The sequence below is a fragment of the Rutidosis leptorrhynchoides genome, chromosome 8, assembly GCF_046630445.1.
Source record: "Rutidosis leptorrhynchoides isolate AG116_Rl617_1_P2 chromosome 8, CSIRO_AGI_Rlap_v1, whole genome shotgun sequence".
In the NCBI taxonomy this organism is placed as follows: domain Eukaryota; kingdom Viridiplantae; phylum Streptophyta; class Magnoliopsida; order Asterales; family Asteraceae; genus Rutidosis; species Rutidosis leptorrhynchoides.
In genome coordinates, this window is record NC_092340.1 from 368,335,628 (window position 1) to 368,349,801 (window position 14,174).

The 14,174-nt window shown below is 35.4% G+C and overlaps 1 protein-coding gene across 1 annotated transcript; it reads right to left on the bottom strand.

Moving 5' to 3' along the window:
• Nucleotides 1-9,155: 9,155 nt before the first annotated feature.
• On the bottom strand, nucleotides 9,156-11,436 carry LOC139861985 (large ribosomal subunit protein uL30z). Its single transcript, XM_071850522.1, has 6 exons — nucleotides 11,319-11,436; nucleotides 10,613-10,811; nucleotides 10,223-10,320; nucleotides 9,998-10,135; nucleotides 9,580-9,682; nucleotides 9,156-9,486 (listed from the first exon to the last, which is right to left on the bottom strand). The coding sequence occupies exons 2-6, from the start codon at nucleotides 10,793-10,795 to the stop codon at nucleotides 9,271-9,273; spliced, it is 738 nt and encodes a 245-aa protein (XP_071706623.1). The 5' UTR covers nucleotides 10,796-10,811; nucleotides 11,319-11,436; the 3' UTR covers nucleotides 9,156-9,270.
• Nucleotides 11,437-14,174: the final 2,738 nt, after the last annotated feature.

Genomic DNA, 14,174 nt, shown 5'->3' on the forward strand with positions numbered 1-14,174 from the left:
CAAATCGGAACTCCCGATTTCCTTTTGTCCCACTTCACCCCAACAAATCGGGGTTCAACACCTACGCCCATAAAGCATCTCATATGGCTGCATCCCGATACTAGTATGATAACTATTATTGTACGAGAATTCCACCAAAGGCAAATGCTCATCCCAACTTCCACCAAAATCAATAATACATGCCCTTAACATATCCTCCAACGTTTGGTTCGTACGCTCGGTTTGACCGTCCGTTTGAGGATGATACGCCGTGCTCATTTTCAATTGAGTACCCATATCTTCATGAAACTTGTTCCAAAACCGGGACATAAAACGAGTATCTCGATCCGAAACAATAGATATAGGAACCCCATGTCTCGATATCACCTCCTTAATAAACAACTTGGATAAAGTCTCCGATGTTATCGTTTCCCGAATGGGAAGAAACAAAGCACTTTTTGTCAATCGATCCACTATCACCCAAATCGTATCATATTGGGTTCTCGCCGTCTTCGGTAACTTAGTAATGAAGTCCATGGTAATGTGCTCCCATTTCCATTTCGGGACTTCCAAGGGTTGTAACTTACCGTACGGCTTTTGGTGTTCGGCTTTAACTTGCAAACACGTGACGTATTGTTCAACATACTTAACCACATCAAGCTTCATACCGGGCCACCAATAATCTTTCTTCAAATCATAGTACATCTTTGTTGCACCCGGATGAATGGAGTACCTTGACTTATGTGCTTCATCAAGTAGCACTTGTCGGTTACCACCCATCTTAGGTACCCACACTCTTCCTTGAAATGACAACAAACCACGCGAGCCCATAGTAATGAACTCCGTTTGCCCCACAATCCGCTCTTCATGCTTGTTGTGAACATACGCTTCTATTTGAATCTCACCAAGCTTTACAAGGAAATCGTTAGTAATAATCATGCGTAACGATCCTACTCGTATCGCCGGATGTTGACTCTTTCGACTCAACGCATCCGCGACCACGTTCGCCTTTCCTGGAAGGTAGAGTATCTCACAATCATAATCCTTTACCACATCCATCCACCTACGTTGACGATAATTCAAATCTCGTTGAGTAAAGAGATGTTTCAAACTCTTATGGTCCGAATAAATCGTACACTTGACACCATACAAGTAGTGGCGCCAAATTTTCAACGCATGAACCACCGCCGCCAATTCAAGATCGTGGGTCGGGTATCTCTTTTCGTGTTCCTTTAATTGTCGAGAGGCGTAACCGATGACTTTACCTCTTTGCATCAAAACACACCCGAGCCCATTTAAAGAAGCATCACAATAAACTGTCATGTCTTCTACCCCCTTCCGGCAACACTAACACCGGAGTTTGACACAATTTCTCTTTTAACAGTTGAAAAGCGATTTCTTGCTCATTCTCCCAATAGAATCTTACGTTCTTCCTCGTCAATTTAGTCAAAGGAGAAGCAATCTTAGAAAAGTCTTGGATGAACCGACGATAATAACCGGCCAATCCGAGAAAGCTTCGGATTTTCGTAGGCGTAGTCGGTTGTCCCCAACTCTTCACTGTTTCTATCTTCCCCGGGTCTACTTGAATTCCTTCTTGATTCACAATATGGCCAAGGAATTGAACTTCCCTTAGCCAAAATTCACATTTGGAGAATTTTGCATACAACTTCTCCTTCCCCAATGTCTTCAACACTTCACGCAAATGGTGCTCATGTTCCTTCATACTCTTAGAATAAACAAGTATGTCGTCGATGAACACAATTACCGACTTGTCGAACATAGGTTGGCACACCCGGTTCATAAGATCCATGAATGCCGCCGGTGCATTCGTAAGACCAAAAGGCATAACTACAAACTCAAAATGCCCATAACGCGTTCGAAAAGCCTTTTTCTCTATGTCTTCCTCACGGACCCGCACTTGATGATAGCCGGACAGTAAGTCAATCTTAGAAAAATACGTTGCACCTTGGAGTTGGTCAAACAAATCATCAATCCCAGGTAATGGATAGCGATTCTTGATCGTCACTTTGTTCAACTCCCGATAATCGATGCACATCCGCATACTTCCATCTTTCTTTTTCACAAACAAGACCGGAGCACCCCATGGCGAGGAGCTTGGTCGAATGAAACCCTTTTCAAGCAACTCTTGGGTTTGATTTAACAATTCTTGCATTTCCGTCGGCGCTAAATGATAAGGAGTTTTAGCAATGGGAGTAGCTCCCGGAACCAACTCAATGCGAAATTCTACTTGTCTTTCCTCCGGAACCCCCAGTAACTCATCCGAAAAAACATCTTCGAACTCACTAACCACCGGAATTTTACGAATGGGTGGTGGCTCATCACGAGTATCAACTACATGAGCGAGATAACATACACCACCACTCTTGAGAAAACGTCGTGCCCGTGCATAAGTGCATAATGGTACGAGTCTTCTTCGTTTATCACCATGAATAATCAACTCTCCCCCACTTGGGATTCTCACACGAATGAACTTATCATGGCATGCAATATAGGCTCTATAACGATCGAGCCAATCCATGCCAACAACATTATCAAACTCACCCAAAGTCATCGGAATGAGATCGATTTTAAACGTTTCGGTACCAAACACAACATTACAATCTTTACACACATCAACCCCTAGCACCGTCTTACCATCCGCTATTTCAACTTCTACCGGATGACTTAAGTTAGCTAGCGGTTTGTTAATCTTAGACACAAATCGGGGCGACACAAAAGACAAATTAGCACCGCTATCAAATAATATCTTTGCCGGATTAGAGTTAACCATGTAAGTACCTGAGACAACTTTATTGGAATGCTTGGTCTCATCATTGGTCATCAAATAATTTCGACCCTTAGCCGTGACCGCCGCCTTTTCTAACCTCTTAACATGATCACCCCGCAAGTCAGGACACTCCGGCCTCTTATGCCCTTCTTTACCGCAATTAAAACAAGTGAGCTTGGTTGTGGTTGATTGTTTCGGGCACTCACGAGCCATGTGCCCCCTTTGCCCACAATTATAGCAAGCATAAGTAAAATCACCGGAAGCACCCTTCTTAACACTACCAACACTCTCGGAGCCCTTCTTGTGCTTCTTATTAGAAAAGTTCGAATGACTAATAGCTTCAAACTTCTTTTTGCCGAAGGTAAAGCCACTCTTTCTCAAGATGAGCGACTCAAACCCTTTGGCCATATCAAACAACTCATCAAAACTCTTCACCACGTTCACACTAATCTTTTCTTGATAATTGTCATTCAAGATTCGGTAAAAGTCTTCCTTCAACATCTTATCATTCCCGACATACTCCGGGCAAAATTGAGTTTTTGACAAATAAACGGATTTAAGAGTATTCAAATCCATCGACCCTTGCCTCAAGGAACACAAATCGTCCTTAAGCCTAGTAAGATCGGCCGAAGTTCGGTACTCTTAGAAGAACTCCGTTTTGAACTCGTCCCAAGTAAAATCCATGCATTGTTCTTCGCCATAAACTTGGATTTTAGCATCCCACCATAGCTTAGCATCACCTCTTAACATGCTACTACCATACCTCGCCTTTTTATCAAGAGGGCATTCACAAGTTCAAAAAGCCCCCTCCATATCGGAGATCCACCGGGCACTCTTTAACGGGTCTCTTTCGCCCTCAAAAGTAGGAGGTTGAGCATCTTTAAAATTCTTGTAGAAAAAGTCTCGTCTCCCGACATTGTCCCCTTGAAGGACAACTTTAATTTGCTCCTTTACTACGTTGACTAATTGCTCGTCAATCGTATCTAGAAACATTTTCTTAACATCTTCAAGGAAAGACGTATGATGACTTTTCAAAATGGCCTCGACTTTAGCCGTGAATTCAGGGTCCTCACTAGTGCCCCCATTTTCGGTGTCGTGTCCGTTTCTCATCTTCATTCTATAAAACGGAAAAGATTAAACAACGTACGAAACAAAAGGACGTAACACGTATGCACATACGTATACCCCACACTACTCCATCTTACTCAACAATCGTCGTACATTACTTGTTTGACACGATTGGCACCCGTAACAATGGTAGCTAATCATTGTTACGCGAGCACGTCGCATTAGCTTGATACTACAACGTCTATCTCGCTTGATGATTGCTAAATACAACACAAATCGATTAGCACGAGGTTAGTTCACATAACCAAAGCACTAACAATTCCCGATTAGACCCAAAGTTCTACAAGTCCCGCATAAAAGCGCATACACAATAAAGTCTAAGTCTAGGCACCTATCTCAAGTCGCCTAAATCCCTTAGACCATGCTCTGATACCACTTGAAACAACCCAACCCGTATTCCATACGATATTTTTTTTTTAAATAATACACATTTCCGCGCCAATTAAATATGTAAACCATTCCACACGTTTCGTTAAAACATACAACAAGTTTAGTGTTTACAAAAGGCACAAAGGCCATTAACGAATGTGATACAAGTTTGACCAATACAAAAATGATAGTTTTAAACCAAACAACACATCGAGCATGGTTTGGGACTAAACTACCCAAAACGCTAGGCCAACTTCCAAAAGCTCCAACATAACATCATCAAGGGACACCTAGTGCCCAACAACCCCCTTGCCCTTGTCCACGCCTGCATCTAAAAAGATAAACAACGAGAGGGGTAAGCTAATGCTTAGTGAGTGCAACAATTATACATTTACATATACAACCTACTTACTTGCAATCACTTACGCATTTACCGCATACATACTAGCATTATAAGTAATCATACCACCACAAGTATAACACTAAACCTTCCACCATACGAGCTAGCATAACAATAGCATATAGTTTAAACAATATAATATGCTACAATCCACACACACAACCATGGTTAACCAATCGAACGAGGGAACGGTGTTTAAAGACCGTCGGAGTTCATAACAACCATTAGTGCACTTAACACTTCGTACACTAACCCCACGGGTGGTATCTTAACACGTCGATACTTCACCCCGGGTGGTGCCTTAACACTTCGACACTTCACCCCGAGTGGTGTCTTAGCACATCGACACTTCACTCGTTACATCTCTCGGAGTGGCATCTTAACACATCGATACTTCACTCCCGAGTGGTGTCTTAACACATCGACACTTCACTCGCCACGTGAGGAGTGGTGTCTTAACACGTCGACACTTCACAACTCAACTACACAAATAAATACATCATATATGTACGCATATAATTATTCCACTCACCTTAACACTTCGGTGATGATTATGCACTTCCGAAACTTCAAGGCAACGTACCTAATACATAAGTACACATTTAATTACACAACTAGTGGAACTTACCACACCACATAACACTTGAGCATTTAATGACCCATTTGCATTAAATAGCTCACCTACCTCAAAACCGCCCATAAATGGCCAAGACTCATATTAAATCACTAAAGCTAGTGATTTAAGTCTACTAACATTAATTAATCGCAACTTAGGGTAATTCATACCCATTTCACCCAAACTAGGTCAACATTACCCCTTTTGACCCATTTTAACACTCTTTCAACATTAAACAAGTGTTTTAAAGCTTAACAACACTATTAATACTTACACATCTTAAATCATAAGGCCAAACCCTAGGTTATAGCTATTTAAGATTTTCTTTCACCCACATAACCCAAGTTCACCCATTTTAACCCCAAATGGGTCATACAAGTCTCTAGTAACCAAAACCATAGCCATTAACCAAATTTAGAGTTAGAACTTACCGAGACTAACAACGGGTAGCTAGAGACAAGAGGAACAACTTTAATTCTTGCTCCCAAGATCAACCCTCAATCCTTCACTCTCAAATCTCACCTTTAATTCAATTGGGTTTAAGTTTTGGGAGAGAAAATAGAAAGAAAAGGGAAAATAATTTGAATTAAATGAACTAGTGGTGCAGATTTAATGCTCCAATCTGATCCATACGTCAAATTACCAAATTGCCCTTCAAAATCTCTTAAAAAGATCTAAGTTCGGAACCTGTCCAGCAGAATTGCCGCGGCGCTGCCAGTTCGTCGCGGCGCGACATACAACATAAAAATTGACCCTTCTTAACTCAACTTCTGTTCCTGGTTTGCTTGCTTTGCTGCGGCGCGGACCCGTTTGTCGCGGCGCAGCCTAAGGCACTATCTGTCCAGTTCGACAACCTTAAACACAAAAATCGTTTTACACAACATTCAATTCGTTCAAGCTTCCAATACACGTCTAAAACTCATATCTAAGTCTCACAAGACTTAACACTAACCGAAACTCATTTACAAACTTATATACGCACACATTAACAAGTATATATATATATATATATATATATATATATATATATATATATATATATATATATATATATATATATATATATATATATATATATATACACAATTACGAATAAACAACGAGTTACAAACGTACAAATGATTAAGTATTTACCTTTCGATACGTACGGGAAAAACGGGATGTTACAGTTCATAGTTTTAATGTATCGCATAATCTGTATATAAAGGTGGATCACAAGATTTCAGTTGTTTAATCCAGAAACGTTTATCAAATTATTCTACAAGATTGAGCACCCTGGTAACTAAACTTTAACGTTATAATAAGTACCCCTGTTTTAACATACATGCAACCAACATGTACAATACACGCAATCCAACGTGTACTAAACTCAAATATCATACGTCTGTTTTATAGTTCAGGCTAGGGTTTCTATACCTGGAACAGACGGGGATGTCAAGCCCTATAGATCCATATATAACTACTCGCGCCCACCAGTTCTTATAACTGGCAGTTACTAATTACCAAAGCTAAGGGATTTTTGGTTCAAACTCGGTGTAGAATTTAGTATGTACTTGTATCCATTGCGTTTAAAATAAAGTGCATGTATTCTCAGCCCAAAAATATAGATTGCAAAAGCAATTAAAAAGGGAGCAAATGAAACTCACCTTAGCAGCATATAAAGTCGTTCACCAAAATGTGACCGAAACTCGGATTACCAAATAACCGTAGATCTCAACCTAGAGAACATATGTTGGTCAATAAATGTCTATCAAGCTAGGTCAGGTCATAGTGTATCACAATCCTAATGCTCGAGATCGACATACAAAAGTTATCCAAAGTCGTTTCAAAAAGTCAATTTTGACAATAGTTCAACAAAACGAGATGTGCCTTGTATAAGGATTCATTTACTCGGCTGGTAATATTCAAAAATCCAATTTATCAATCTTACAAACAAGTTGTTTAAATATTAATTGTAAATTCAAAAGCAATTCCAATTAACGTCAATCATAATTCAGTTGACCATATCTTTTAATTCGTTCATCGAAATTACGCGATTTCTAAATGAAAAGTTATTGATTTTTCGCCAGCTTTCCAAAAACATGCATATCATATACCTTTTATCAGTAATATATGTATTTAATTCGTGATTCATCATAACTATCTAACGACGAAATTTAGCATACAAGCATGCATAAACATATATACTCGAGCACTAGACATGTATACACTATTAATATATAAAAGATAAGATATGAATGCTCATGTATCAATATTGTGATTCAATATTGCAGGAAAGTACGTAGACGCAACAGAGATGATAAACACCAGGTTTGACTTGCAAACAATACCCACGAATATTACCCATAACCTCCATAGCTATAACCCATAATTTCCTTAGCTCTATTCCGTTCGAAAAGCTTGTTTTGAAGTGACACGCTCATGACCTCGTCGTAGTATTTTATGTATAATAATAATAATAATAATAATAATAATAATAATAATAATAATAATAATAATAATAATAATAATAATAATAATAATAATAATAATATATAAAGAGATCAGAGGGATGTGAGGATATGTGTGTGTGTAATCGAGCAAAAACGAATTCAATTTATAGACCTTTCCTGAAATCTGACCCTATGCGATCGCATGAGTTTTATGCCTATTTTCCATGCGATCGCATGGCCCCAAAATCAAACTCACAATTTTTTTGTTGTTTTGCTTGTCGACATAATTAAATATAATATATATATAATATATATAATTTAAATTAATTAATTATATAATATATTATATTCTCTTGTCTAGTTGACTTGTAATTTTTGTTCCGATAAGTCGTACGTCGTCACTCGACTTATGTCCCGGTTCCGGTTTTTCGAACGTCCTTTCGTACACTGAGAAAACTGACACTTTACCTTTCGTGACTTGTACATTTGTCAAAATATAGACTTAACTATCCATAAACTATATCACTCGAAATATAACTTATACATTCGAGTGTTTTGGTCATTTACTTCTATAAATTATCGTCTCGTTATCTATCAAAGTATATTTAATAATATTGTTTTAAATCAAAACGTTTAATAACCAAGTTAATATTCATAAACACGTTTTAAATACACATCGCAAGTTATTCATACAATTACAATTCCAACTTATCATATATATTCAAATAGATATTTAAACCAATAAGTTTTATGCACAGTATCATACAATTAATACTTTGTTACGCTTTCAAGTTATAGTGTATATATGTATCTTTTTACATATAATTGTTCGCGAATCGTCGAGAACAGTCGATGGGTAATTGAATAGTTCAAAAATTTTGAGATTCAGTTTTACACACTTCGCTTATCGCGTCGGAAACATTAAATCATATCGAGAATTTGGTTCAAAATAAGTCGAAATTTTCCGAGTCATCACAGATTGAGTTTCAAGAATGCCACTCATTTGAAAATGTCATGTATTCTTAAATCAGGAGGAAATGATTATAATCAAAAGTATATTATCATTCTGTTAATCTTTTCGTTCGAATTTGAGCGGATTAAAAGTGATATATATATGTATTTATCGTATCCTAATAACATGTTAAAATATTTATTATAATTCTTCTACCATCTCATGACAAGTTATTATCTGTTGTATACAATGATAAATATTAACACATTCTTCCTCCTCTACTTATTCAGCCGGTTCAGTAGATATGTGCCTACTATTTAATTATTAACTTGATCAGTTTTTGCAACGATTATATATTGTTTGTGCATATATAACATGAATAACATTTTTTCCATTCATGGGCAAAATTACCACAAATAAAGTGAATCAAGTGAAAGATAACTAAAAAACTGGAAGCAAGGCTTTTTACCTTGCAAAGCACAAAGAAAGCATAACTGAAAAGAAGCAAATATCACCATGGAGTTCAAAATTCAAAGCACTAGGTTCACACACACTTAAGATTAACAACACAAAGATTCATCCATCATAATGTTTGCAAGTATGTAGTTAATTCAACTTGCTAATAAACTCGTTGATTTGATCCTCACGGTTACCAGAATCACCTCCATTCCTGTATGCTTTTTTCTTACCCTCCAATGGCTTCTCAGGCTTGTTTAGATTAAAAGGGCACAGAAAATTGCAAACCTCCTTGAAATGCGGACCAACATTCGCTATCTCGTTTACAATGTCTTCTATGCATATAATTTTATGCTCGGCTAATGCCTACATTATACCGTAAACACATGTGAATGATTAGCATCATTCAAGTAACTAAAACACATAACCTCATAACATAAGTGTATCATAATCGTATACCTGTTCAATGATGTTATTGTCTGTCAATGGATATATTTGCTTGTTAACTTTGGCCAACCCCTTCTTGTATATCAGCTCATTCACACTCTTCAGGTTAGGATACCTTTAAAATGTCAAAAAGCAATCAAGATTTTCACATGGTACCTACTAATTACTCCGCGCAAAACGAATAAAGGTGACAACTTTGTTTTTAAATGCATATTAAAACTGTGATATATATCAGTTGTAGTCAAATGTATCACATCAACAGTTCATTTACACAAATCAACAAGTTATACTTCACACTGATTAGTATAAACTAATTCTGTTAATTATACCTAATAACTGATTCAGCCATTTAACACCTCTGATACAGAATATGGTTTTAACACAATTATTGACAAATTTACTTACAGATACACTCTGCATTTTTACTTACCCGTAAGTCACATATGGCTCCACTTTCTGTAAAGTTTCCAACACTCTAGCATTCGCCTTGACAAAAACACCAGTGAAGATTCTCCTTAATCTCAAAGAGTAGAGATATTTCCTTGTTTGTGGATGCATGTCATTTTTACTGAAAATAAGTAGAATACAAACTTAGGTAAGTTACATAATACACTATCAAAGTATATAAAGAAAAAAAGAATCGATATCAATATACCCTCGTATACGAATGACGAAAAGCAGCTTTGATTGAGGGGACGTGGATGCCTTTATTGGCCGCTTTGCCCTATGTTTCATTGTAATAAGATCAGCCTCCTGGATAAAATAAAAAATCTTGGTTAGTTCCATACAAAAGTAAAATAAAATAAGGAAAATGATAACGACAGTCCTAAGGGTTATCGTTAACATGTATTAAGTAATTGTACACAGCGGTTATTAGTCATTTTTATAAAGGCGGTTATCAAAATTTACCACACTTTAAAGCATGTTAACGATAACCCTTAGGGCTGTCGTTAGCATTTTCCAAATAAAGTGATGGATGAATGTCACTCCATTAAGCGTAACTAGTAAGTAAAAACGATGACAAAATTAATAACCAAATGCTTACTTTATCACGGTATTCTCTGATAAAATGTTCGGGCTTCTTAATAACAAAATTATCACTTTTGGATTTCTTAACCCTTTGTTCGAACTGTTCTTTCCTTCTGTTTGCCCAATCCTCATTGTTTTTCCTTTTCTTCAAAACATTCTCTATCTCATAATTAAGCGGCTTTGGTTCCAAATCAGCCATAATCACAATACGACTGCCCAATAAACACACATAATCCATATACAATAAGTTGGATCATAACTTATTTTCAAGAGAAAATAAAAACAACACTTTGTAGCTTTCAATTAGTTTATAAGTTATAGCAGAACAAATTCAAATTTTACCCATAATCAATAGCATCTCATCTATGTTATACTTGTACACATAATATATATACTTCCATGGAAAAAGTAAGACTTTAATTATTAATAAGATCATTATACCAACAGGAATAAACATTCGAAGTAGTGCTACTAAATCAATCAATCGGAAAAATTAAACCTAAGCCCTAATTTTTGCATATACCTAGAATCTGCAACTCTTTGCACGAGGAGATTACATTTCAAGATGACAAAAACGAGATGATTACTTTATGTACATATAACATATTAGCAGCCGTTTAATTTCAATAGGGTTTAATTACCGCTTCACATATTATTTGTGTTAACTATGAATTAGGGTTACAAAACTTTAAGTGAATAAAACTTGTAAAAAATAAGTGTTACCTGAGAAGAAGTTGAAGTTTAGGTTTGTCCGAGGAGCAGAATGAGGGGCACAGAGGTGGAGGACGATATTAGAGAGGAAAAGAGGGTTTAGGTTTTCAACGGATTCGGAGTATTATGCATCCATTTAAACGGCCCATTATCTAAAAAAACGGCCCACTATTAAAAAAACGGCCCATTAGCAAAATTGTAGCCTTACATAAATTGTAGTCTTTGGAAAAAAATTACTCCTATTAGAGTAAACTAGTTGTTGAACCCTCGCTTCGCACCGGGGGTTCGGTTTTTAATGTATTTTATTGCGTTTAGTTTGTAAAATTATTTCGTGGCTACAGAATGATGTCGTTGAAGCGCAACTCGAGTAGAACTAAAATGTATAACCCGTGAAAGATTTAAATGTTATTTTAAATTAACAATACATGTCCATCTCCGAGTTTAGCTATGTAATTATCGACTTTTAAAAAATTTAACGCAAAATCAACGTGTATGAAAAGTACCCCAAATATTTAGCATTTTTTAAAAAGCGTCATTTTTGCGTATAGTTAGTGACATTGTGTTCCTAAAATTATTTCGAGTTTAACGATGGTGTCGGAAAAATTTAACTCGTTGCGAGCGAGAAGATATGACCCGTTGAATATTTGGGTGGAGTTTATTTAAGATTTTTTATGAAAATGGTTATTTGACACTTTACCCCTGTTTGGGGGTCGATTTGAATATTTGAAAAAGTGTGGGGGTCTTTGTTGGTGAAGTGAAATATAATTAAAAAAAAGGAACGAAAATGCCCCTAGTTACTATTCATCATTTTTGTCTATTAGATAATATAGTAATAGTAATAAATAAATTAGTTGAAAGTAAGGAAAACTTATAGTTACGAAGTACACAAACGACTTCAGTTGGAAGTACACAACGACTACAAAGTAGAGAGCGATCACGTAAGACTGTCAAAGGCGGGGGGAAAGACGATGGAGGTAATACAGGAAATACATAGATAAAGAAAGAAACAAAATAGTAAGAAAGGGATTATTGACTCGTGTAAAAAGAGTATCATCTGAAAAGTGGTAGAGAAAAATAGGGGATGTAAAAAGATTTTTGAGGACAAAGGCTACACTAAACATACAACAGCAGTAAGTACTTCTAATAGTATATAGGGATAATTACACCGCCGATGATCTTTACGGTTTACCTCAAGGGAGCTGATAAATCCAACACTCTTTTTACTTCATCCACCATTATTTAATGAAAATACCCCAAGTACCCTTATTCCCTTACACCATGTGACAATCCGAAAATTTCCAACCAAATTTAAACTTTAATCTTTATATGTTTCCGACACGATAAGCAATATTTGTTAAGTTAAATTTCAAGAATTGTAAACTATGTTCATACATTCATTCAACCTCGACCAAGTTCCAACGATTCACGAACCATTAAAAGAATGTGATTATATATGTATATGTGTATATATATTATAACTTGAAACGTAAACAAAATATTAGATTAAATACTTTATATGATTGTATCTGTTTCAAAATGTTTATCAATGGAATTAGAAGATAAGATCAAATGATTGAATTATCAGATATATTGAATTATGATTACAAGTCTCTGTAACAATATTCGGAAAATGGTAAAGTGATTTATAAATATGAACAAATTGTCAATCATTGAGAACTAGACAAAGGATAGTGGAAGATTGAATCTCATAAAGACTCGATTGATCTATTTAGTTTCAAACGTACAAAAACGTTTTTAGTTTAAAAAGAACTTTATTATTAAAACGTATATAACTTTTATAAATATCTAGAACCACTTTTGACAACTCATTACTTAACTAGTATGATAAAAATAACGATATTTATATTTTATTTTATTAAATATATATAACGATTTAAATTAATATTATATATATTTATACGCGTATTATACGTACATAGTTTTATACTTTTACTATACTTAAACTTTACCTTTACTTTATTTTTACTTTACTTTAACTTTAATAATTCATACTTTAATAATTCACTTTAATAATTCATACTTTAATAATTCACTTTGATAATTCATACTTTAATAATTCACTTTAATAATTCATACTTTAATAATTCACTTTAATAATTCATACTTTAATAATTCACTTTAATAATTCAAAAATCTATTATAAATAGAATTCAATAGGTTTCATTATTTCATAGAAACTTGAAAATAGTTTTCTCTAAACTCTGTCAATCGATTTACATATATATATTTACTCCGTATTATCTCAAGATATTATTAGTATACATAAAATATTACGACGGAATGCTGTCCGAGTAATTTCGAAGTTGTTTTTTCGAGTGGGATAGGATTAAGGAAATTATGGGTTATAGCTGTGGAGGTGATTGAGTATGGTTCATGGGTATGATCGTGAGGTCAATATAGTGTTTATCATCTCCGTTGCGTTTACGTACCTTTCCTACAATATTGAATCTCAATATTGATATGTGAGTACTCATAATTTAATTTTTACATACTAATAGTGTATCCCTGACTAGTGCTCTAGTATATAGGATTATGCATGCTTGTACTTTTGATATTGCCATTAGATAGGTTATGTTGATTCCTGAATTAGTTACATATACGATTGAGATAAGGTATAAGATATGCATGTCGTTGGAAAGCTAGCGAAAAATAGTTGAATTTTGGTTTAAGAATCACTTGAATCCAAGTAACGGTTAGAAAGTTATGAAATAAACAAATTGCATAATTAATTTCGTAATTAAAATTGCTGATGATAATTAGTGAACTAATTTTCTGGGTTATAAAAAGTGGTTATTTGGATTCTACTCGTCGAGTAGATGAATTTTCATATAAAGCACGTCTCGTTT

Coding starts and splice junctions, on each gene's coding strand:
- LOC139861985 (XM_071850522.1), bottom strand. CDS start 10,795: ATGGCTGATTTGGAACCAAAGCCGCTTAATTATGAGATAGAGAATGTT. Junction 10,321..10,612: donor TCAGAGAATACCGTGATAAA/GTAAGCATTTGG, acceptor TATTTTATCCAG/GAGGCTGATCTTATTACAAT. Junction 10,136..10,222: donor TTCGTCATTCGTATACGAGG/GTATATTGATAT, acceptor ACTTATTTTCAG/TAAAAATGACATGCATCCAC.